Raw genomic sequence first — 26,333 nt, 5'->3', positions numbered from 1 at the left:
AACTCGCACATTCTGAGTATTCGTTTATTTTTTCCAGAGGATAATTCACATGGTGGCCTACTAGTTAATTATTGCAGTTGTTAATGGAACAAGTCTAGCAGAACAGTATGGTTCCGGGGGAACACAATTTGGGAACCAATGTCCTAGCTTTTCTTTGTTTCTTCTCTCTACTTATTACAAACATCTAAGTAAGATGTTGAAACAATAATCACAACAATGGGTTCAAAACTTTATTTCACATTGAAATGATCATGAAATCCAATAAAATGCAATGCATATAAACTGAAAAGAAATAGCTAAGTGTTAAATTCCCATAGAGAGTGTAGACAATTACTCACTCAGGCATGCAAACCATATGCCTATTTTATTTTAGGGTGATATTTGAAATACTTGTGTGCTATGTAAAAGTTTATATTTCAATAGGTTTTGGCACTGGTTTCCTAATGTGTCTCATGGATGAACCAGTTTCCGAAGGCTTGAATGGGGCTTGGGTTCCATATGGCCGAGGAATGGGGAGCTCAGATTCATCCTCTGGAATGTAAGCATTTGGGCGTGGCACAGCTGTTGTGTATACACCTCCAGCTAGTTTATACTGTTCTTCCTCAGCTTCCAGCTGGTCAAAGCACAAGTTAGAAAAAAAGAATAATTAGGAGTCGAAGTTTAATCTGTCATGATGAAAACACAACATGTTTGATATATAAGCTTGATGTTTACAATATTGAGATTTAAATCTTAAATACTATTATTTATAACAAGAAAATAGAAATTTTTACATTAAGCCATTATCAGGCAATTTAGTCTGCATTGTATGCACATTACATACATATAAATTTAATTACATTAGACTAAATACATATACAGCAAAAAATAAATATGTCAGAGAGTTTTATGAGTGTGGAAGGTACAAGAAGCAAAGATCGGTAGTGATGTAGTGATGTTTTGTTGCAAGGAACAAGAAGCCATGATTGGTAGTGATGTAGTGATGTTTTGTTGCAAGGTACAAGAAGCCAAGATTGGTAGTGATGTAGTGATGTTTTGTTGCAAGGTACAAGAAGCCAAGATTGGTAATGGTGTAGGGATGTTTTGTTGCAAGGTACAAGAAGCCAAGATTGGTAATGGTGTAGTGATGTTTTGTTGCAAGGTACAAGAAGCCAAGATTGGTAGTGGTGTAGTGATGTTTTGTTGCAAGGAACAAGAAGCCAAGATTGGTAGTGGTGTAGTGATGTTTTGTTACATTTTTACTTCTTACTATACTATTGAGTGTTATGGGGGGAGTGAAAAGGCCAGGCATAATGAGAGTATGGAAAAGATGTAGGCAAGGAAAGTCAGATGGTAGCAAGACACTTGAAAGAAGATGGTGACAAAGAGGGGAAAAGTTTGCAAGAATCAATGAGTAGGGATGGGCACGACTGATGATAAAGGAAGTATAGGACAGAAGTCTCTAGAAGACTAACAAAAGGTGATAGAATTGGTAGTGAGCACAGCAATGTCAAGGTCAGAACAGATGAGAATACTGTGGAGTTAAATTGAGACTGAAATGTAAAAAACAAGATGGATGACAGTTTACCTGTCTCCTGAGTTCCACTTCCTCAATCTTTCTTTCCAGGTCTCTCATCATCTTCTCCCACTCCAGCTCTATCTCTTGTGAGGGGGCATCCCCTTTTTCCATTCTGATGTAGCACTGTTCCAGCTCTGCTTCCTTCTCCTTGACTTCCTGCTGGAGCTTCATGGCCTGGGCCTGGTTCATGGACAGCTCTGAAACCAGGGCCATCATTTTACGTGTGGTCTCTTTCAACCTGGCCTGAATGTTATTCACCTAGAAACATAACAACACAATAATTGTCTTTCAATAATCACTTTTGGCTTTAGATAAACATACATATAAGTGTAAAGAGTTTGACATAACTTTTTAAAACCAATATCTTTAATAAAGAAATACTGACACTTTTAGCCAGGTTTAATGTGTCATCTTTTCCAGCTTGAGCTTTGTTGCTGATACGACTGACTAGCCGCTCCACTTGATCAAATATCAAGTCTTTCTCTAACAGACGCTCTTCTTTCTCAGCCAGCCTCAATTCCAACTGAAAGAAAAACATAATCCATTGCATGAGGAAACTTGTCCAACAATAGTCCTTTATTTAAATGCACTTTAACAAAAATTCAGATAATTAACAAAACTTATTCTAATTCTGAAAACCAAGAATGAGAGAATGTTTTAAGGTAATAAATCTTCAACCATAAATGGAAATAGATTAAGAAGACAAATGCTCTGCCAAACACTAGTAAGTGTTTTCACAAGGAAAGAAAAAAAAAGACAAAAGAAAGAGAGACACAAAGTTAAAGGTGCATTCCTTATTCTATAGGCTAGGACAAATTCCTATAGGTCCTCCTCCTTCTTCTATAGTCTCATTCAAGGCCGGATTTAAGTATGTGGATGCTGCAGGGCAGGACTTTTGTGGACACCCCGACAATGTTTTGAAAGCTTTAATAATGATCCACTTATGGATGAAAATACTTATATCTAAAAGCATGCTATATTTTACAAGAAAGAAATAGATTTCTTGTAAATCTAATCTCAATTTCCAATTTTTAAAAATATTTAATATGCATATTTTAGTTTATATATTTTTGAGTTTAGGAAGGGTTAGGGGCCCTTGGTAGACACACTGTGGTACACCAGGAGCTGTACTGACTTATTCTGAGCATGCTACTAGTGTACACTTCTTTAACACAACAGTTTGGCCAGCCATAAAAATGCAAAAAAAAAAAAATGTTGACCCATCAAAATTCGAATATATTTTTATATCTTATGTGGGGAACCTTTATGTGGATGTCCCAGGACTGTAGCCTTGCTTTCCCTCCTTTAAATTTGGCCCTGGTGTCATTAGAGCAAGGAACGGGTTGCCTAAATCAACCAGGAAAACCTATGAATTAGGTCTCTAATTAACATGTATGACTAGATCAAATTAGTTTAGATGTAGGTGTAATCATCTTTGAAGGAACATCTGTAATTTATAAGCAAAATGCTAATATCAGACTGGGTTTATTCAAGAACAAAAAAGCCTACTGCTAGGAAAATATTCTTGACTTGAGTTTCTTGTGTTTAAAGTTACATTAAAATCATGTAACTCATAACTTCATTTACAAAACAATATTAGAGTGTGAAAAACAAAAGCATTTCATATTTCAATTTTTACTTACTACTCAAACATTCCTCATGGTCAAATATTTGAATCATTTATATTGACAACTTTTTATTTATCCTATTGAACTGAAATGTTCCACATACACTATTGCTGCAGGACAGCATGTTTTATTATAATTGTAGAAAGATCATTTCATTAATAATTGAATTAATTAAAAATTGTTTAATTTACCATTTAAAGCCCAGTCTTTCATCGTGGGACTCAGGGGAACTAACAATTATATTTTTCGTACTACTGAATAATATCCCTTTTAGCACAAAAAATATGAAAAATTAAATATGAGCAATAGGTATTGATTAAAAAAAATATTTTCCATTATTTATTTGAGGGTATAGAATGTAATCAGGACATGTCCAAGACCCTATTTCATTTATTTGCACTCTGTAAACATGATTGCTCATCACCCACAAAACTGATGTGGAATCCTGTTCAATAATGCTGATGAGCATTCAGATCTTGTGTGGCGCCCCAATGATCCAAAAGAATAAGGGACAGGTGAAGGTGAGCATTTAGATCTTGTGTGGTGCCCCAACGGTCCAACAGACTAAGGGATAAGTGAAGGTGAAGGCATTCAGAAATTGCTGAAATATTTGTTAGTCTATGTGATGAGAAATAACATTACCTCTTCAACTTTGCTATGAATCTCCCCTGGTGAGGGATCTATTCCTGTTAGTTGTCGAACTCGTGTTTCATCATAAGGATTCTCTAAAGATTTCTCCATGGCCAGCATCCTGTCTTGGCATTGTTCCAACTGTATAAAGGTAAAAAAAAAAACATTAAAAATGAGAGGACAGGGGTATGTGGTGGCTGAGTGGTTAAATGCTTGTCTTCTGAACCTGGGGTCTTGGGTTCAAATCTCAGTGAAGACTGGGATTTTGAATTTTTAGGGGACTTTTGAGTCCACCCAACTCTAATGGGTACCTGACTTTAGTTGGGAAAGTAGAGATGGTTGGTCATTGTGCTGGCCACATTACACCCTGCTTGTTAATCATTGACCATATAAACAGATGACCTTAACATCATCTGCCCCATAGATTGCAAGGTCTGAAAGGGAAACTTTTAAGAGAAAAGGGTTGGCCAAAAGACAACTGAAGCCACATGACTTGTGGTAATAAAAAAATGTTGAGTTGCTTGACAAAAGTGACACTCTATTGAGTGTACCATCTAAAAAAAAAGAGGCATAAGCTTTTTAGTGATATTTAAACATTTTCCATACTGACATTTTTAAAAAATAAAAATAAAACTGACCTGAATCTGCAATGTTACTAGCTCCTTCTCCAGATTCAGTTTCTCTGGGACATTCTTTCTTAGTAGTTCCAATGATCGTTTCATTTCTTGTTTCTGAAGCTGTAAAAACCTGATCTCCTCTTCTTTAGTTTTCAACTCCACCTCCCCATTCCTGACCATTTGATCTGGAAAACAAAACAAAATCAAATTACATTGCAGTGTACACATTTTTAACAAATCTAAATTTGTTTTAGTTGATTGGTTATACAACTTAGGTGATATTTTTTGGTGCAGTTGAAAGAGGATGCACCTTAAAGATCAAATCAGATGCAACTTTGTCCTCACAGGAATATAAGAAAGAAAATGGTAACAGGTGGCTTCAGGAAGATACAGGTGGAGAAACCCAAAGAAGAGCTCTTGCTGAAGACAGGTGAAGAAGATGAAAAGAAAACTTACATAGACCTCTGATGGTCCATGGATTGGTCAGTTTTTATTATGCATAAATATGCAGGTCACAACTGAGTTTGCATGATGGTTTATAATGCAGTCAATTCATACATTGGGGTACATTATAAAATAACTTTAAGAATAGATATCTAATCTGTGAATAGTTACTAATATAACTTTAGGCTACTTCACACATTCTTAACTGTATGAATTAGGTTATTTTGGGCTCACCTTGAATATTAACTCTTTCATAGAAGACACAGACTTCCTCATTTCTCTCTATCAATTTAACTCCCCTGGTGAAATAGTAGAAATGAGGAACTCATTGTAGTTAAAAGATTTATTTTCAAATGACATCATTTTTTTCTCAACATCTCAATATGGTAAAAGCTCTTTAAAATAACAAACATAGTATGATGACATTATCTCCAGTAATGAGACCCTGCCTGCCTCATTTCCCTGCTGTCCTATGGAAAGTTTGGTTAGGATTCTGTTGGAACACATGAAAATAGTCAAACAAGCAAAACAAATACTGGTATTGATATAAATATTGACTGGAATAAGAAATGAATAAAAATCAATAGACATGATCACAGTCAGATTGCCTTCAGTGTCCATATGAAATAACAACTTAGACTTCTTTAATTTAAAAACTTTGAAAACTCAACAGAAACAAAACATTACAAAAGTGTTTAGAGCTAGTACTGTTGTCAATTAGACTAACCATCTCATACTTGGTCATATGGTATTGTTATACGTTTTCATTGTATAAACACTAATACACTACTTTTTTTTTGACTTGTTTGATATAATGGCATCATTAAAGTACAAAGGTTATTGAGAGAAGAAAGTGAAGAAAATATGGTGAAACAAATCTAAGCTCTAAAGAGGACTCAAACCACTGACCTTCTTAATGCTGCTATTATATGATACATGGCATGCTTATTTATCATTCGTTTCAGCAATTAAGCTAAAATCCATTTATTTTATTAAATTAAAAAAATCTTACATGGCTTAGATATAACTTCTGAATGCTTCTTTTCTTGGTTTAAAATCTTAAAAAAAACAATTTACGGCAATCCCACTGCAGTTAGCTCCATCTCTAAGTCAGGGTTAGAACTGATTTAAAAACTGTATCACTTATTGGCAGTTTATTTACAGAAATATGTAAAATAAAAAAAAAAATGCTTAAAGAATTGTCCTTCGTTGAATAAGTTTGAATACATGACAAAGTATATCATTTTATTGTCATTCGTTTAATAAGTTTGAATACATGACACAAAAGTATAGAATTTTATTCTCTCTCATTTGTTCCTTGTTTTTGTTTGCCCATTGTGTAATTCAAAGAAAGAAGAAGAAAAACTTTATGTTTAATTTGTTTCAATTAATAAAACTTTTTTTTGTTCTAATCCTAATTTGACTTGAGTCAAACTCTCACACCATAAAAAGCTGGCCAAGAGAAGGTACCTCTCATTTCTGTGTTTCACATTGTTTTCAAATCTCTCTTTCAGTTTGTTCATTTGTTCTTCTCCCTGGTTAATCAACAGGTTCAGTTTACCAAGCTCCACCTTCTGTTGGTCTCTCTTGGCTTTCATCTCCTCTGCCAGGTGCTGCTGTTTGGTCAGCTCATTGCGAAGGGAGTCTCTCATGACAATGGCATTCATGCGTTTCAGTTTGTTCTTCTGTAGTTCTCTGATCAATGAAAACAAAAAAGTCATCCTTTAAAAAAAATAAATCAATGATAATTTTAGAATTTACATAGTTAATACTAATACTTTTAGGAGTACAAGGGAAGATTTCATGAGAAACAAATAAATACACTACAGGTCAGTTTTGAAATGTAGCATAAGTTTTGTTTGTTAGATGAAACAAATCATAAGAGTTACTAAGCAAGGGAGGTAATTACTTGTCTTTCAACATGACTGCTGTCCTAAGTATCTCAATCTCATTATTCAATATTTTGATTTTTTCTTTCATCTCTGCAGCTTTCTGTGATGAAGTCTGTATGAGGTTGACACATTTATTTCTTTCATTCTTGATCACATCATAGAGCTTGGCAAACTCATTTAGCCTGAAGAGACAGAGACATTTGGATTCAATTTGTATGCATGATGAAAGTTCTGAGAGAAAGAGTTCAATGTAAACTATAACAGTGGTACAAATGTTTTCACTTCATCATTCACTGCTATTTTGAATCATATAGTGCATATAAAGAATGAAAAGACATTACTTGATTTGCATTTCCTGGAACTTCTTTTGGTGGTCTTGAATTTGCAACTGTTTGGTTTTGAGATCTTCCACAGCTCTATGATATTTCATTTCAGCTCGCATAAAATCTCGAGCTTTCTGTTCTCTTTCATCAGCCTGGAAAACAATACAAAATTTCTTAAAGCAGGCAATCAAATCATTTTGCTTTTCAAACATTTCCAATGAAATATTATTAAAACATTTTTTTAATAGAACCATTATTGAACAATTAAAACTATTTCAAGAAAATGTAATTTGGCAGTAGGAAATTAAACTTTATATGTCAATGAATAATTATAGATTTAAAAATAACCCACATGCAATTAATTTGTAATACTGTTTCATGTTTTACACTTTAGACACAAGATGCATTATTACCACTATTGAAAGTCAAATGTACTGGTATGCTTAAAACACAAATGTGAAAATGAAAAATAAGAACATGCTAGTCATGCAAACAATTTTGAGTCTATAAATTTTGAAAAAAAGTAAAAAAAAAAAAATTTTTGAAAAAAATAATTATTTTTTTATATAAATTTTATTGTTTTTATTTCCAATTTGAAATGTTTTTTTTTCTTTTTATATAAAAATAACACTGAACACTATTTCAAGTAAATTTCTCATAACATTTTTTTAATGATTTTATTTTCAGCATATAGACATATATGATTACAAATAATGACCTAAAATTTAGCAATGATGCAGTGAAGCAAACAATAATAAAAAAGTTTTAAAGAGTGATAACTCGTGAAACAATTGACCATAATAGAAATTTTATTACCTATATTTTCCATTCTATGACTTACATGAAACACTATTTTGTTATTGCAAATAAAAAAACAAATAATCAATATCAAGTTAAGGCAAATATTAATGACATATTTAGACAAAATGATAGTTATTCATTGGATTAAATCTATGAACACATCTTGTACCTTAATGGCAGCCAGTCTTGTCAGTTCCACGACTTCAATACGTAGATCACTTTGTTCATACAGGAGGTTTTGTTCTTCCAAAGCACTTGCTTCTAGTTTGACATGCTCCACTGCAGTCAATGAATTCTGTTGAAATAAAGACATACAGTATTTATTGCATACAACTTGTAATGCTAGGTAAATTATATCTTCAAGTAAATGTTTGGGATCAGATTGAGAGGCTTCAAAGAGTTAAGTTAAAAAAGTTTGTTTGTGATAATATTAATAGACTTAAAAGAGTTAACTCATTTGTTAGACTGTTTTGTTTCTTACAAGGTCATATGTCATCATTGAGAAGTCTAATTTATTAAGTGCTGGTTGTGAGTGAGTATGTGTTTCATGTGTGAATGTTGTTTGTATTTGCATCTATATTGTTATTTTTACAGTAGTTAAGCTGAGTAGGTCAATTGTAGTCAAACTGAATTTACATTTAATTGGATCAATAAAAATTATCTTATCTTATCTCTAATCTTATCTTATCTTAAAATGGCTTAGACCAAGTTCTTTAATGTATTTGACTATTTTGTTTATGTACTTAAACAATGCTAAATAAAATGATATGTAATTGTCGACTGTACCTGTTGTGCCAATGCTCTCTTTGCTTGCTCAACTTCTTTCTGTAATTCCTCCAGTTTCTTCACCGTTGAGCCATCATCTTTAGGCAAACAGGCGACCTGAGAATAGTAGCTAGTTTTATGCTTTACAATTTCTTAAAATGTCATATTAATAAAACATTTTGTCTGAAATTATTTGCTCTTGTACATAATACAAACTTATAGCTTCCCAGAGAAACTTATTTAATGTCTTACTTGTGATTTGACTTTTTCATGAATTGATTTTGTGTGGTTCAAATTTTCCTCTGCTACTTTCAGTTGCAGTTCAGCTTTTTTTAAGTTCCTAATATCTCGTTCTTTTTCTTTCAGTTTCCTTGTGTAGATATCATGAAGGTTCTTTCTTTCCATTTGAATGTGACGTAGATTCATATCAAGATTTGCTCTAGAATAAACAAAAATGTTTTAAAAAGTTTATTAGCTTCAATAAGTCTTATTGAGTCTATTCAATATAGAATCAACAAATAGATCTAGGTAACATTTTTAAAGTTCACTGTTCACTTTAAGTTAACTCTTTAGTCTTTGTTAAATAAGCTGAACATGTCACATAATCATTAGGATTTGCCTACAAGCTAGTATCAGGGAAAAATGAGAGACATGCAATAGAAACTTGAAAAACAAAAGCAAAGAATGAAAAGACTAAAGCTGAATGAGACATTATTGAGGTTCACAGAGAACTAGAGGGTGCCACAATAACTTAATAGACAATAGAACATGTTAAAGTGAATGCTTGGGATATGTGAGGGATGTAAATGAACAATACATACAGAGGTAAAGCTGACTTAAAACATAAAACTAATGTATATAAGTAAAACAATAATACAAATGTTGTTTACTTGTCTCCATTAAGCATTGTTTCTCTTTCTTTGGCATGCTCATACTCTTTCTCAACAGTTGCAAAGGCTCTTTCTTTTTCACTTAATAAACTTCTCAGCGATTTTAATTTAGTTTCTGCCTCAAAATATTCATCTTTCAGTGCCTTCTGCTGAACTTCCATATTGTTTATAATCTCAAGTTTCTCCATGTACTCAGCATCTAATGCCTCAAGCTGGGACTGAATAGAGCTATACAAATAGATAAGGAAAAAAAAAAGCTTTTTAAGCTTTAAGACAATGGACAATGCAGTAAAAATGATGGCCTTGTACAATGATTATATAATATTTCAGTAATTGAAATGGAAAATATTAATGGTGATAAGTATGTATAAAAACATTTTTAAAAATAAAAACCTAACATAACACAATGAATTTTATTCATTTTTGCATTTGCTATGAGATTTAAATTGAAATTATTGATTCATACATATATTTTTATGTTATTTACATTTTGTTAAAAAAAAATAAAAAATATTCACACCAGTGCTTTATTGTGATGGTAAGCACCGGTACGGTGCACCGTCACTTTTTCAATGTGGGGAAAAAATTATGATATTTCTTGTATTTTAAGGTTTATTATTAATTTATTAGTAGTTAAAAGTTAGGCAATCCATCACTGAGTAGGCACCTACTTTTTTATACAAAAAAAGCACTGATTCACACAATAACAAATCATCAAGGCCATTACTTAATAGATTTTCTCCTATTGGAGGATTAATGACATAAACAAAATTATGAAAATTATTGACAAATTGAGATAATATTTTCAATGAATTTATCAGAATCTAGGAGACTTATTCTGTTTTGTAAAGAAATCAAAAAGAGAAGAAATTAAATTTAAAACTTTTACAAACTAGGTGTTACCCTCCTCCCTCAGACATTTTGAAGCCACTAAAAACATCACTTACTTTTTCTGGCGTAAAATTTTATCTGCTTCTTTGGCTGTCTGTCCTGGGACAAAGTTGATCTGGACTAACTCTGCCTAAAAAGATAAATAGCAATAACAAAAACTAGTAAAATAATTTGATTAAATGATAAAATACAAGAATTCACAGCTATAGCATACAATAAAACTATTGATAAAAGCAAATTAAAACTCTGGTAGTATATTTTTTTAACATCATATTAATAACAAATAGCAACCAAGATGTTCTTATCAGCTATATGAAAGTATCTCAGTATTGATGTTGCCAATCAGAAGATTGTATCATTTTTGCAATCCTTGACTATTGCAGCTCTGTATATGCAGTTTTTTATTATCATCAATTAACTAGGCTACAAATGGTCAAAAAACAGCTGAAGTGCTACCCAAAAAATTTAAAAAAAAGAGAGTCTAAATATTTTACACCACTTCTAAATTTCCCAAAAAAAAAAGCAAGAATATAGTACAATATTCCCAGCATTGTATTCCTCTGTCAATGGCAATGCCACTCCTCATGTAAGACTGCTTTTTTGATACTTTTTGGAAAGTTGTAATTAAAATAACACTTTTCTCAATTAAAAACAACAGCATTCCTCCTGAATAGAAGAGCTTGTTGAGTTTTTATAAACCATCCATAAACATATGAGAGTTTGACTCTAGTGCACAAACAAGAGATAAAAAAAAACAACAGATACTGGGAAAGAAACTTCTCTTTCCAAGGACCATCACTCTTTGATGCTCTAAGTCTTAAGAGAGAGTTGAAATGTCATGATAAATTCTACAACCAATCAAAAATTATTGACTGATGTTCTGTACTATTTACTGGAGCTCAAAATTAAATTGATACAGTGTATAGAAGCTGATTATTGAGTCTATGTTATTTAATTGGCTTTATTATTATTAAAATTGTGTTCTATTAAATGCTTTGAACTATTTCTACAACTAATTGGATGCTTTGAAACATAGAAGAACAATCTTACTTTCAGTTTTTCCATGTCTTCTGTTAATTTTTCAAACTCTTTCTTATCATGAGCTATTTGGTGATTGGTCCTGTCCAAATCTTCCACTAATGTTTTCACTTCATTCTGTCTTTGTAGAACTTCTTTACGCATTTCTTCATTACCATTCTGAAGTTCTTTGATTTTCTTCTCTATTTCCTGTTGTGGTATAGATTTGCACATTGGTGAATTTTCATTTTTTTATGTCAATTATTTGGTATAGTTAAATGGTTTATAATTTCATGGTTAAAATTACAACTTAAAATGAGAAAGCTGAGCTATGATGAATGAAAAAAAAAATCTTGATAGACAAGAATTCTTATACAACATTCTAATAAACATTGCTTAAAAAAAATTAACATCTTATAGGATAGGATAAAGGTATTTAAGCATGCACATTCATATTTACCCAGAGCATTGTTGTAATTGGTTATGTTTTAACATAATATCACACATAAAAATTTTATAAATTCATTTCTGTACATTTACATTTTTAGTTTTATTCAAAATAATTTTAACAGCGTTTACAATCCAAACGTGTGCAAATTAAAAGAATGAAACAAGTAAAAAATATAAATACTTTTTTAAAAAGTATATAAAAAGTTGATATTAATTTGAGTGTAATTGTATCAATTAGTTTGGATCAGTCATGCAATCAAATTTGTAATAGATCTAGACTAGCAATAATAAATCTAGTGATTTTTTGTTTTTGTTTAGCGTAATTTTATACTTTTAGCTTTCTCAATGCGCGATATTTTATCACTTGGGAAGGGGGAGAAAGAAGGGGGTTTGTGGGGGAGAGGTTACAGTGTTAGCTTTTTAAATGAATTTTTAAAAAAATTTTTGACTTGAATTCAAACTTGAGGGCTCAAGACTTCTCAAGCTGATAGACTAACCACTGTGCAAGCAAAGTGCTTATGAGAATAGGTTTCATAGTTATCTATTGCTAGCTTCAAACATTTAAGCCATGACTTAATTCTCTACACAAAGTATAAAGGGGACTCATTCAACTTAAACCACCACATCAGTCAAGTAAATTTCTTACCCTTAATTGGTACCAACAAAAAAATTAATTACCAATAGTTAATTAACTAATTGTTTTTTTTTTCATTGATTCTTGTTTTTCAGGTACAAGAAATAATTTTGCGAAGTTTCAACTTCATTTGTCAGTGGGAGTTGGAGAAATAATGCGTTCCAATTTTTTACCAGACAGACAGAGTAAGTAGATATAAGCTTTGTAAAAATTGAATACTGATACACAAATACAAAATATTTACCCCTTGTTTAGGCAATCTGCTATATTCCCTTTGGATGATTTTCTTTTCCTCGTCCAAGCTGAAACAATGATGAAAATGTAATGTTAAAGTTCAGTTTTTTTAAATATTAAAAACCCCGATTTCAGATAAAAGAGACATTTTAAATTTTGATATTTTAAAACTAAACTCCACACTCTCCCTAAAAGAAAAAAAAGTACCATTCAATTTTATATTCCAGTTGGTACTGTTTATCTTCGGCTTCAATGAGGTCATTGTTATATTTTAACAACTGCTCTCGCATCTTTGAGACCTCTGTGTTAGAGTTTTCAGGAAAGTTGTCTCCCTTCTCTAATTCCTCACATTGCTTGTCGAGGTCATTAGCGAATTTCTTTGCTTCTTGCAAAAGCCTTGATTCATTTTCTCTTGTCCTAGTATGGAAAGAAACAATAATTCACTACAAAGGCATCCAGAAACTTTAAATATTGATTTAATGCAGACTATGTACAATTCTAAATGTTCATAAAAAATAAACACTTTAAAACATATAGCAACTAAAGTTTTGTAAGGATAGATGCATTTGTAAATAAATAAATAATAAATAGATATATTTGAGAGCAATGTTGGAACATTATGTTGTGAAAAACAAACTAACAGCGTCCATTCAATAGTGAAAAGCAGGAGTGAACATAGAGAGATGTTTTCTCAATAAAAATGAATCAGCTAAGATAACCAGAAAGGAGTGTGTTATGTTTACAGGCTGGTAGTGAGTTGAGGGACCAGCTAATTAAAATGTCCCTTTTTAGTGAAGTTAGGGAAGTGAGTGGTACTGTGTTGTGAAAGTTATTCTTGGGAAGTGGAATATGTTCCTGGTAGTATGTTGTGGGACCACACATTAGCTGTGAAGTGGTGGAGATGGACCTGAGACCAAGTAGCAATAGCAATACATGAGACTTGATGTAACAGAGAAGGCCCCTGCAAAATATGATACCTAAACAGAACATTATTCACTCTCTCACATTGAAGTCATTATAAATAGGTATCCTCATTGGCTAATCAGTTTTGTCTCAAAGAAAATTTGTTAAATAGTTGTGCATTTTACACAAAAAATCAAAACTGAAAATTAAAAAAACAAAACATAAAAAAGGTAATTACTATGGTATGAAGATTTTGAAAACCTAAAGAGAAATAAACTTTCAAACAACAACAAATATTTTAGTTTCATTACCTTTTCAATGTTTCATGAAGCTCTGAATACTTAGCTTTTAGAAAAGCTACTTTTGTGCCTGTCAGTTTGCCTTCTTGAAACAGCTGATTACAAAAGTAAAAGAAACTAACATCATTCACTATCATTTAATTGTTTTCATTCAAATATATTTTTAACAAGTTTTTAAAAATAGTTGAGAAATAACAAAGTTGTGTGAAAGTTTCACAATCTAAAATCCTACAGAGTAAGAAATTGAGGGAAAGATAAGAATGATGCTGTAGATAGATACATTAACCAATTCTTACACTAAACAAAGGTACTATTATACTGAATTAGAGATAATTGTGTAAATACTATCTATTAACATTACCAGATCTGATCATTTATAAAATAAAATAGAAAATTCTTGTAATGTATAGCATAAACAACTGTGGAATTTTAAAATAAATTAAATCCAAACCTCTTCAAGACATTGATAAGCTGGACTAGATGAAATCTCAACTTGATTTTCCTCTTGCTTTGAAATTTTTGGAGGAAGGGCTGCTATAGGAGGGGAGTACTCCTCTGCATCACTGATAGAGTTCAAATCATCTTCATCACTGTCTACAAAATGATATTTCTTTATTATTTCAGAATCAGTTAAAACTTTTCCTGAAGTATCTAGCTCAACAGCATCTTTCACTTCTGATTCATCAATGTCTTTATCCTCTTCTTTTTCTTCCTCATCTTCAGTTCCACTTGCATCTGTGTCTTGTTCACTCATGGTGACACTTTATGCTGAAAATAGTTCATTAATGATTTACAAATAAAGTCGTGAAGCATTTCTACTGCCCCATTCCTAGAACATGCTGTATGTCAGCATATAGTGTAAAGAACAAATTTAGTATCAACAATAATGGCAAAGATAATTCATTATTTTGATAAAATTTCATGCTTCCAATGTGCAAATTTGAAAGATCTGTTCAGATTAAATTGTCGTCATATAACTTCTTATCATATATATCATATTAATATATTAGTACTAAGCAGCTTTAGCAGTAAAGACAATTAAATTAAATGCCTACATGACCTAACATAAAATGTCCACAATTTTCACTTCTGTACACAATTATTTACTGATTATCCTTTATATTTTTAGCCCTTAAATTAGACTAATTCTAATAATACCTAATTAATTTAGCAAGCCTATGGAATATAGTCTAGTTCTTATAAATAAATGTCATGTCCAATGTCACTTATATGAATCATTAATAGTCATAGATTCTATATTCTGATTCTACACTCTTGTGGTGCCTAAATTTAGCATGCCAGGATGTTTATGTTTGTTAGATATATGATTATAACACTTAACATAAGCCTAAGCAGTCTTTTAATTCGCCACTTAATTATTAGACTTATCTGGAAATGAATTTGCTGATACAGTTACACTAATATAACCATCATTACACTACAACTCACAAGATAAGTTAGGAAATCTAGTCAATTCATTTAGCTGATTTGTTAGCTGTGTTATATATAGCTAGATCTACATATTTTTTTTATAGTGACTCATAGACTGCTAGTCTTATATTTATACTCTTCTGCCCACTGGTGAGTGTACTCTAGCAATATTATTAGGAATCTAATTTTTTAAACTGTCATGAGGATCTAGATCTACTTACATGGTAATTTCAGAATTATTTACTATTAATCCAATATAAATTTAGTAATAGATAATAGTTAATAGATAGGTCTAGTATTATTACGATCTACAGTAACAGTCACCAGTGACTAGAGATCTAAAAACTGTTTAAAAAAAAAAGATAAAAATTTAATTTAAAAAAATCTGTGTAAGTGAAATAATCCCATTTCCCCATGTATAATTTAAAAAAAAAACGATGTAAGTACTTTATTTGTTTAAATTTAATCTATACAAATAAATCCATATCTAGTAATTTAGTACCGTTCTAACATAAAATTTACTAATCATCTTGATTAGAAAACCCGATCATTTGCTGAATCGTGTTGTTGACTATGGTTGTTATGACCAGTACGCCTGCGCGAGACCATTCATATGGCTGTCGTAAACTGATATTAATACTAAATACTTTTGATTTTTTAGTGAATTCTTCACACCATATGATATTAAATAATACAAACTAAATAATCTAACTTAATCTAACTTATTTTATATTGAATACGTTTATAAACGATTATAAAAACACAATAGATATTAAAATATATAGGCCAGTGACATTACCAAAACACTATGATTTTGTATTACGACATTAAAAGATTTGTTTTCGGCTGGTAATTGCTTGTTGCCGCTTGTGCGCGTGTGTTCATTACTACGATTGTTGAAAATGAAAATTGAAGAAGTTAAAAGTACATCAAAAGCTCAAAGGATAGCTTCGCATAGCCACATAAAAGGTTTAGGACTTGACGAAAATGGTTATGCCATACAATCATCATCTGGTCTTGTGGGACAAGAGCTGGCTCGAGAGGTAAGAAGGAAGTCCAAGGATAGTCGGTCTCTATTTTTGAGTACCTCAACAAATAATTCTGTATCGATGGACGCCGTCGGCCCGGCGTCGGCGATTATTCCAGATTATTCCATTCACCGAGGTGAATTGTGAATTAAGGTGAAGAATGATTGTAATTAAAATATAATATGTTGGTCCATAATGACCCCTCAACTCAAGGAAACATTATTATGGAACTGGAGCAGACACAAAATAGAGCAGTGAGAAATAACAAAAGAATCTAGATCTAGATTAGATCTATATTCACATATTGTGACATATAATAATTATAATTCGACTAGAGTCTAAGAGTACTGATTAACATAAACACCTTACCTTTAGTAAAACCACTAAATTTAGAAAGCCTTCAGGATAGAAGACTCAAAAGTAAAGTAGCAATTATACATAAAACACTGAATTGAACCATTATAACCATAATCTTCAAACACAAAAACAAAATTTAATAAAATACTCAGAAAGACAAAAATAAAGGCACATTCCTCTAACTCAGGGGTGGGCAACCTTTTTCTACCGAGGGCCGCATTAAAAAAAAATCTGGGGACTGGCGGGCCGCATAAATTTTTTTTTACTCCCAATTGAGGAATTACAACACGCTTTAATTGGTTTGTTTGAAAATTATGTAGTGTTAGAACAGCTCGATGCTCACTGACTGTAATTTGACAGCAGTCGCAAGAACAAAACAACTAGTAAGCTAGTTCTACAGTTACAGAACATTATGCACGGATGTAAACAGTTAAATGCTTCAGATTAAGTACGATTGTACATTTGTGGTGAAATGTTGTGATGTAAAAAGTAATAACAAAATTTAACCCTTTAAACGCGTGTGGTAGATTAGCCTCTAAACATCAGAATTGTAATTCCATTTTGTATGCACTCATTGTAAAACAGCTCAGCATTTTAAGGGTTAAAAAATTATTCATAAAATTAATTCAAGAATTTGCTAACTGTAACTATAGAACTAGCTTACTAGTTGTTTTGTTCTTGCGACTGCTGTCAAATTACAGTCAGTGAGCATCGAGCTGTTCTAACACTACATAATTTTCAAACAAACCAATTAAAGCGTGTTCACATATGAATTAGGTTCCGAATAATGTGAAAGCTTCGCAGCAAAGTTTTCTTAAGTATGGAAATACAGCTTCTGGCAGTCAGGAAACTTCTGTGGAAGAACTAACTGGAATAAATCTTTCAGGTCATAATTTGCTTGGAAGTTTGTCATCTGGAGCTAAATCAGCTTCTGCATTAAATGGTGAGCTGATGGGATTGAAAACTAGTTCCAATTTCAAATTCCACAATCAAGGATAAGTCTTGTAATTTCATCCATTTCACTAGATATAGTTTCACCTTTCAGCTAAGGAAAATGATAAGACCCGATTTCACTCGCTGGCTAGAGAAGTGGAATAACTTTGTTTTAAAAGATTTAAGATGCACACATACATTTCATTTGCAAACAAAACATTGCAATGTTTCCTATGATAAACATGAAGTCTGTCTTCAACTCTTCATTAGAAATATTAGTAACAAACAGTCAATGTTCTTCAATGAACCTAACTATTTCTTCCTTGAGATTCCATATTCTTCTAGGCCAGCGAATATTACTGTGAAACTGAACATCGGAATGTTTTGTTCCAAATCTTCAAGTACTTCTCGGAACTGCCAGTCATAGCCGGCTATAAATAATTGTAGGCCCTTGGCAAAGTGAATTAGTTGGCCTCAAATAAAGTTTTAAAAAAAAAGCGTCAACAGTAAATTTATTCAATTTACTAAAAACCTATTGTACTTCAACAATAACATTGAGGACAAGTTTCGCTATTTCTTCTCTAAAATAATAATAGTACATGCAAGGCCCTCACCAATTGGGGACCCTAAGCAGTTTGTCTATGCCTAAGGCTAGCCCTGTGCCAATAATAAAATCATTGAGAAATCAATTTCAACAATATATTTGATATTCAATGGTTTATTTCATAAATAAAGCCTGTTTTTCTTAGTCAAAGCACCAGTTTCATTAGTTGTTACACTTGCCATTTTGTACACGCCGACCTAACACTTTCAACACAGTTTTTGATAGAATTGAATAAATACTGGCCTTTGTTTGTCTTTGACTGAATGTTTCGAAATATTGCCATTTTTATTAATCTTCGTTTACTTTAAACTTTTTAGAATGACGTTATGTTTATTTAGCCTCTTCAAGATAAGTGATAAGAATCAAAAGTTTCAATAATTTCTACATCTATAGATATTTACAATTATTTGTCTAAATATAATAAATATATTTGCATATTTATATGTGTAATGTGTGGGAACACCTGATTTCTTTAGGCGTCGGCGGGCCGCATAAAACACTTTGGCGGGCCGCATGTGGCTCGAGGGCCGTAATTTGCCCACCCATGCTCTAACTAAATGCATGATGCATAGGGCGTAATCTTCTTTTTTGAAGTAACGTCTGTATTTTCTAAGATATCTCTAGATCTACAGTACAGGGGAATAAAATCAAAACAAACTGCAAAGCAATTGATGTGAATGATTAAAACAAATTTTTACATAAAAACTAAATTGCTATATATCTACTTTTAAAAGCTTGTGTTTGAGTTCAATATTAGAATATCAGTAGGACCCCTCAATTGACTTAAGAAAACATGAAGAAACTGGATCTAGAAAAGATACAAAATAAAAGAGAGCAGTGCAACATTTGTCAAACAAATATCAACACCAACATTTGACAAGACTAACACAATTAGTATAATCATTAAATTTAGAGACACTTCAGGACAGAAGACTAAAATGTAAAGTAGCAACAACAACAAAACACTGAACCATAATTTATAAACTAAAACACAATCTAACAAAATACTCAGAATAAACACAGATAAAGGCACTTTTATACAAGTGCTCCTTCTTCCCTAATTTAGCCATTAGAACATGGAGTAGGTTTCTGGAATCAGCCATGAAAACCAATGAGTAGTAGAGTTTAAGTCTGTAACATGCATGACTACATTAAAACATGGATATGATTGGGATGTAATAAGCTTCTCTTTTGAAGGAATGTCTGTAATTATTTCCATATTTGTGCTTGTATGTAACCTGAATCCCTGATAGTGATCCTTATCAATAAACAATGGCTTAACCAGTGTTTAAATATGTAGTTACATGTAGATCTACTATAGCATATTATGTTGTGAAAATAATTCATTTACTGTGGATAAAAAATTACCGGATTAAGAATTACTTTATAAAAATGAGACAGACATTCAATTTATTTATTAATTTCTTTTAAAAAAAAAGTAACATACTTTTAATATTATTTCATTTGGCACCTGAACTTATCTACTCAGCTATTTTAAAATTGTTATCTTTTATTCTTTTAGGCAGCCGGTGTTGTTGTTGAACTTATTAGATCCAAGAAAATGGCTGGAAGGGCAGTCTTGCTGGCTGGTCCACCAGGAACAGGAAAGGTATCGCTGTAAATCAAACTATAAAAAGATATTTGTTAAAATTATTCATTTGTTTTATGTTGATTTATAGTTTCTATTAACATATTTGTAAAACATTTCTATCATAATCTTTTTCCCTTCATCTTTCTAATGTTTTGTAGACAGCCATAGCCTTAGCAATTGCACAGGAACTCGGCTCCAAGGTTCCATTTTGTCCCATGGTAGGAAGTGAAGTATATTCTTCAGAGATAAAAAAGACAGAGGTTCTGATGGAAAACTTCAGGCGGGCTATTGGACTTCGGATCAAAGAAACCAAAGAAGTTTATGAAGGGGAAGTAACTGAACTCACACCAGCAGAAACAGAAAATCCCATGGGAGGTAACTTATGTATTTTCTTCTGTATGATAGTTTTTTGTACTTACAGTTACTTCCTGCTGTAGCAGATTCTCAATGAATGAATTCTTGTCTCTTGATCTGTGTGTTTAGGTTATGGTAAAACAGTCAGTCATGTTGTTATTGGCCTAAAGACTGCCAAGGGAACAAAGCAACTCAAACTTGACCCCTCCATCTATGAAAGTTTACAGAAAGAGAAGGTGGAAGTTGGAGATGTTATTTATATTGAGGCTAACAGTGGAGCTGTGAAGGTTAGCTTTGCTTAGCACTTGTCTGTGATTAAAACTTCACCATCCAGTAATGTCTTTTTTTTTATCATTCTAAATGTATTATTATTATTTAAAAAATGATTTTTAACCTTTATTTGCTTCAATTTTAATTCATATTGCCTGAAAGTGTTCTTTAGTTTGTGTTCAAGCCAATATAAGAAGATTGTAAAAGTGTCTGTCCTTTTAATTACCTAGTAGGCCTTATTATATATGTTAATTTATAATTTAAGTCAATTACCAAATGAAACATAATTTTTTCAAAAAAAAAAAAAGGTCTTTACATTGAATATTCTATGAGGTTGTAATATAATAATCATATTGATTCTCCTGTAACAATCGTAATCCAATCCCAAACAGTTTTTTGCTACATATGCTGTAAATATAAATGAGCATTTCTTATAAATATTGAGAATCATTTATCTAATAAAATTTGTATTCTTGTCTTTCTTTTTTTTTTTTTTAAGTTTGTGATTTAAGTGTTAGTGGATCTGGAAAATGAATTTTACAACAGTAATAGAAATCCTTCATATTTATCATGCTCATTACAAAGTTTTCTGTCTTTATCTCCTGCTAGCCTAATGGGATTAAGAATGGGAGGAATAGAAACTTTAGCTGGGGCGGTGTGTTGGATTGGATTCCTTTCTTAACTTGCTTTCATTCCAGTTCTAACCTTACAAATATTGAAAACTGCTATTGACCAGTTGTATATTTATGATGAGTTAAAGAATTCTTAAAATCTAAAATTTGCACTTCTTTCTTTTTTTTTAACCATTGTATTTTTTTTTAAATTTTGTACAGAGGCAAGGTAGATCTGATAATTATGCCACAGAATATGATCTTGAGGCAGAAGAATATGTTCCCCTACCCAAAGGAGATGTCCACAAGAAAAAAGAAGTGATTCAGGATGTTACACTCCATGATCTAGATGTTGCTAATGCTAGACCACAGGTAAGTCTGTGGGTTATATCTGTCTACATCAGGTGTTTGTTAGTGACTTGAAACTTTCCTTTCATCTGGTGACTATTACAAACATTGATGTCTAATTGCAGGGGGGACAAGATATTATGTCTATGATGGGACAGTTGATGAAACCTAAGAAAACTGAGATCACAGGTATACAGTTTATCTTTTGTTATATCTACAGCATTTTCATAATACATTTTAACCTAAGAAAACTGAGATCACAGGTATACAGTTTATCTTTTGTTATATCTACAGCATTTTCATAATACATTTTAACCTAAGAAAACTGAGATCACAGGTTTACATTTTATCTTTTGTTATATCTACCGCATTTTCAAAATACGTTTTAACCAGATAAATTACGCAAAGAAATCAACAAAGTTGTCAACAAATACATTGACCAAGGCATTGCTGAGCTAGTCCCTGGTGTTCTGTTTATTGATGAAGTCCACATGTTAGATATTGAATGTTTCACTTACCTACACAGAGCTTTGGAATCCACAATAGCACCCATTGTCATATTTGCCACAAACAGGGGGAAATGTGTTATCAAGTAAGAGCTAGATTCACTCTTCCAAATGTCGTTGTTATTTTAAAAAGTTATTTCCCATTTGTTCAATATGACATCCCTGATTGTGTTCTCTTGTGTGTTGTACAGAGGAACTGAAGACATTGTTGCTCCCCATGGGATGCCTTTAGATTTATTAGACAGAATTATGATTGTTAGAACACTCCCATATTCTCAAGAGGAAATGACACAGGTAATGTAGTAATTTTTTTTCCCACATTTATCACTACAAGTAGAAAAGATTGCTATAATATAAACTTAGGATTTTTATTTTTTTTGTAAAATCTGTTAAAAAATAACTCTGAAAAGTTTTGCTCTTTTAGTTACGTTACAGCCAGATTTAGGGCTGCACACATACAACTTTGAACACTAATATGAAATATACAAATCTAAATAACTTTTAATTTGTACCTTTCTTTAGCATTTGTAATTGACATTTAACAACAATTTTCTATTGATGTCACTGTGTCATTGTTAATAATGTTTTATAAATGGTAATACCTACATTTGTGAAAAAAAAAAAATCAAAGCTTTTTTTCTTCATTTGATTGATTTGATTAGTGTATGCAAGTTGTTGCAAACTATTAAAAAAAATATTGACCTCATTCATTAAGAATTCTCAATATCAAAGTTTCACTTATAGTTTGGTTCAAGTTGTGTGGGAATCGTTAAATACAATTATCTATCAAATTGTCTTACTTTTAATTGCTAACCTCAGCAATAAATTTCAGCAGGCTGCTTTTTTTAATCTTTCAGATATTAAAGATTAGAGCACAGATAGAAGGAATTCAGATAGATGATGAGGCTTTGAAAAAATTAGCTATGACAGGAGTCAAATCAACATTAAGGTTAGTGGCATCACTTATAATTTGTTTCACATCCAGTTAAGTTAAATTTTTATGTACCAAAACTTGAATACAATGATTCATTCTGTTTTTGGTTGTTTTTGTTTTTTTTTCATATATTTTTTTATGTGTTTATGTTTGTTATATAATTATATATTATGATATATATATATATTAGTTTGTATAAGTTGTCACTTCATTCCAAGTTCATTGGTTTGAAAAAAGTTTCTATCTTTGGTTTCCTCAGATATGCTGTTCAGATGTTGACTCCAGCCAATGTTATGTCACGGATCAATGGCAAAGACTCAGTGACCAAGGAAGAAGTGGAAGAAGTTGGAGATCTATTCTTTGATGCCAAGTCCTCGGCCAAGATTCTGGCTGAACAAGAAGATAAATACATGAAATAATTGTTTGTGTTTTTTTTACTGATTGTTTACCCTTGTGACAAGATGGACATTTTCAAGTGAATGATATTTTTCATTTTGTATTCATTATTTTAACATTGTGTATTAAATAGTGAATTTGGTCATTAAGTTATTCATTATGTTGTTTTTGTTTTTTCAGTTATACTTATGACATTAGTTTTAGTCAGTGTTTTAAAAAAAAAAAAAAAAGGTGCCGGTACTCAGTAGTTGATTGCCTAAATTTTAACTACTAAAAATTAATAATATACGTTATAATACTGGATACAGAACCCGGTGTGTACCGTCACAAAAAAAGCCCTGGTTTTAGTTAACATCTCATAAAATACAAGGAGGAATGGAAAATTCTTAAGTTAAAATGTCAAGTCTCCACTAGAACGTATACAATTTCTTCTAATCACACTACCACTTCATACATTTAAAAACAAAGAGTCTGACCTTTCATAATCATCGTGATAAAAAACTACTTGATGAAACCTGTTGATCAGGAAGCAATTTCCAAATCCTTTAAACTTTTGCAAATAAATGTCACATGGAATACAATTTTACATTTTGTTAGCTCTTGGAGATATAAGTGAGAAAACATTCTGTGTGATAAAAGTAGCTAAATGTCATCTCTTAAGCAATAGTGCTAATGAAGAACATCTACAAGCAATTTAAAAAAAAAAAAACACTTTAATTTGTATTTTAATAAAGTAAAAAACAACAACATTGTAATATCAAAAAACACATTTACAATATTTGTTGCATTTTTTTTTGTTGATTAATTTTACCAACAGCTCAAAATCATCAGAGCAGTTCTATAACATTTTATGAGCAAATTACCCAAGAAGAAATCATGGTCTAAATGAAACTGATAAATCTTTAATATTTCAAAATAGATGTATAGAAATTGTAAATAGGACAAAAATTCAGAAATTTAAAGGTAACATGTACTTGAATAAATACTGGCTGCAAGGTTGACACTAAAAACATGAAATATTTCATAAAAAATTATACACAAATTAAAAAAAAAAACATCTAAAAAAATATCACATTAAAATAGATATAAAACAACTTACAAAATATTGTCTCAAAAGTATTTAAATTTTTTGAAATTTTTCAAGCAGTGTATAGATCTTAGCTGTAGATTATCTGTAGTGTATATCAGAAGAATCTATAAATGTTTGAGCAATTCAATTTAGCAAAAACCATAGGTTATCTTTTGCTAATTCAAAGACATCTTTATGGCAATGTCAAGACTTTCAAAATAGTTTAAACTTAAGCTTTGTGATCAGATGTATACAGGGTGAAGGTCAACACTTTCAAAGGCATTTTTGGCATCTTAAAAAATTTCCAAAAAACTTGCAGTTCAATGAATGCTAAGAAGTATAAAAACCAAAATGCTTTACACTATTTCTTGATCTCTCTGTTCATCTTCAACTATGATTAATGAGCGCCAAAGTGGAGGTCCTAGTACTTGCTCATGTCTTGCTGTTTTTGTTTGATTGACAAAAGATGTAAAGATGACATATAGGTAGGTGAGCTGTGACCAATTAAGCTTTAAATAGGCAGCACATTGAGTAATGCCTTTGACTTTAATAGCAAATGAAAAAAAAAAATTTATAATGAAAAACCTTTCAGGTACTTGAGCTAATTCAGAGTATTGTTTGCTGCACATTTAGTTTGCAAAACTGTTTAAAAAAAAAAGGACCTTGTAATACTTATAGTTAAATATTTTGTTAATTACAACATTATAAAGCCATGATAATGACCAAGTAAGTTAGTAAATATGTGTAAAGAAAAATATCTCCTTTACCAAACAACAAAACATTGAACTGTAAAACTTGTTGCTTTAATATTAAATGTACAAAAGGAATTAATGAGGATTTTCTCTCCCATGAATTTATAAGTTGTTTGGACATTGAATAATATAGTTCGTTATACTGTTGTTTTTTTAGAATATCAGAAAATGAATTTAATTTTAAGATTATGTACTAGAAAATTGTGGATTTTGTATAAACAATCCTTGGAATGACTTTGAATTTTCTGCATCCTTTGTATCATCAAGACTTTCATTGATTGTCAATGGTAGACAATCTTCAATGTCATTATCAGCCTCTAATTCTTTGGAATGTTGAGGAAACTCACATGAATCTATGGTATTGTCTTTACTGGTCAGTGCTGTAGGCTTAGGGGCAACAGGTGGTGGTGACCTAGTCAATGTTGACATAGGTGTGTCCAGTAGACTCTGAGGAGATACCTTGATGGAGGTATGGTTGTCATATATTACTTCTTCAATCTCATCTTTCTTAAAGTCTGTTGATACAAAATTCACGTTAATAGAAGTTATTGACTAATTTGTTTTATTTTCTTTGATCCTTAAGCAAAAATGATATACATTACAGACATTCCTTTTAAAACAAATCTGTTTTATTACACATTCAGCTTCATTAAATAAATTTTTACTTTAAATTTCTTCAATGGTCACTTACACCTTCTTTGTCCAGAACTACTTGTAATAACAGAACCAGTTGACCAAAAAAAAAATGGAACCATAGACTATGTGTCTTTAATAATAGCAAAGAGTTTACTTTAAAATTTTACATTTTTGGCAAGTGGGGCCCAACTAAGAGTAAAAATTCAATGTCATAAATTTATGGAATGTTTACACATTACTCATTTATAACAATGGATGGCTGGTCATGTGGTACATGCTCCAGAATGTTATCTTGATAGTCCTAGGTTCAAATCTTGTCTACCACCCTCCCCTGATATCCTGCAAGAAGTTTGGACTAAAATGTTATCCTCTTATTTTTGAAGGACCATCTGAAAAACATACAATATTTCTTAGCTGTCAGATCTACATGTGAAACAAATTTATAAGGTATTAATTAGATGAGATTTTGCTGTATATTATCTTCATTGCATCAAATGTTTGACTGAAAAGGGTTTAAATTGTTCTAAAGAGAAAGAA

General features: G+C 31.4%; 3 protein-coding genes across 6 annotated transcripts in view; 1 reads left to right on the top strand and 2 right to left on the bottom strand.

Moving 5' to 3' along the window:
- Positions 1-216: 216 nt before the first annotated feature.
- LOC106054036 (coiled-coil domain-containing protein 146-like) lies at positions 217-16,001 on the bottom strand. Of its 2 annotated transcripts, none has more exons than XM_013209739.2 (20): positions 15,910-16,001; positions 14,428-14,744; positions 13,989-14,071; positions 12,982-13,191; positions 12,785-12,842; positions 11,490-11,666; positions 10,496-10,569; positions 9,549-9,776; positions 8,911-9,097; positions 8,680-8,775; positions 8,063-8,188; positions 7,111-7,244; positions 6,787-6,951; positions 6,348-6,572; positions 5,112-5,176; positions 4,455-4,618; positions 3,829-3,957; positions 1,944-2,081; positions 1,568-1,816; positions 217-613 (listed from the first exon to the last, which is right to left on the bottom strand). In XM_013209739.2, the coding sequence occupies exons 2-20, from the start codon at positions 14,728-14,730 to the stop codon at positions 410-412; spliced, it is 3,015 nt and encodes a 1,004-aa protein (XP_013065193.2). In that variant the 5' UTR covers positions 14,731-14,744; positions 15,910-16,001; the 3' UTR covers positions 217-409. The 2 variants fall into 2 exon arrangements, with proteins under 2 accessions (XP_013065193.2, XP_013065194.2); XM_013209740.2 differs by lacking the exon at positions 15,910-16,001 and adding an exon at positions 15,629-15,727.
- A 244-nt stretch (positions 16,002-16,245) lies between these two features.
- On the top strand, positions 16,246-23,492 carry LOC106054037 (ruvB-like 1). The gene is made up of 10 exons (XM_013209741.2): positions 16,246-16,450; positions 19,852-19,938; positions 20,079-20,295; positions 20,404-20,561; positions 21,378-21,527; positions 21,629-21,692; positions 21,897-22,095; positions 22,201-22,303; positions 22,867-22,958; positions 23,203-23,492. The coding sequence occupies exons 1-10, from the start codon at positions 16,310-16,312 to the stop codon at positions 23,360-23,362; spliced, it is 1,371 nt and encodes a 456-aa protein (XP_013065195.1). The 5' UTR covers positions 16,246-16,309; the 3' UTR covers positions 23,363-23,492.
- Positions 23,493-23,816: 324 nt separating this feature from the next.
- LOC106054038 (uncharacterized) overlaps positions 23,817-26,333 on the bottom strand; it is a 38,167-nt gene continuing 35,650 nt past the window's right edge. For all 3 annotated transcript variants that reach the window (XM_013209744.2, XM_013209742.2, XM_013209745.2), the window contains one exon: positions 23,817-25,675. In XM_013209744.2, the coding sequence (XP_013065198.2) occupies positions 25,347-25,675 (329 nt within the window). In that variant the 3' untranslated portion in view covers positions 23,817-25,346. The remainder of the gene's footprint in view (positions 25,676-26,333) is intronic.

Source organism: Biomphalaria glabrata, chromosome 4 (assembly GCF_947242115.1).
Source record: "Biomphalaria glabrata chromosome 4, xgBioGlab47.1, whole genome shotgun sequence".
Taxonomy (NCBI): Eukaryota; Metazoa; Mollusca; class Gastropoda; family Planorbidae; genus Biomphalaria; species Biomphalaria glabrata.
This window is presented reverse-complemented; position numbering and strand designations above follow the sequence as displayed.

Excerpts from the sequence above, each read along its gene's own strand:
- LOC106054036 (XM_013209739.2), bottom strand. The coding sequence starts at position 14,730 with ATGAGTGAACAAGACACAGATGCAAGTGGAACTGAAGATGAGGAAGAA. Across the intron at positions 14,072-14,427 it reads CTTATCAATGTCTTGAAGAG|CTGTTTCAAGAAGGCAAACT; the intron begins GTTTGGATTTAA and ends TTTTGTAATCAG. Across the intron at positions 8,189-8,679 it reads AGAGAGCATTGGCACAACAG|AATTCATTGACTGCAGTGGA; the intron begins GTACAGTCGACA and ends TTATTTCAACAG.
- LOC106054037 (XM_013209741.2), top strand. The coding sequence starts at position 16,310 with ATGAAAATTGAAGAAGTTAAAAGTACATCAAAAGCTCAAAGGATAGCT. Across the intron at positions 22,096-22,200 it reads AGGGGGAAATGTGTTATCAA|AGGAACTGAAGACATTGTTG; the intron begins GTAAGAGCTAGA and ends TGTGTTGTACAG. Across the intron at positions 22,304-22,866 it reads CTCAAGAGGAAATGACACAG|ATATTAAAGATTAGAGCACA; the intron begins GTAATGTAGTAA and ends TTAATCTTTCAG.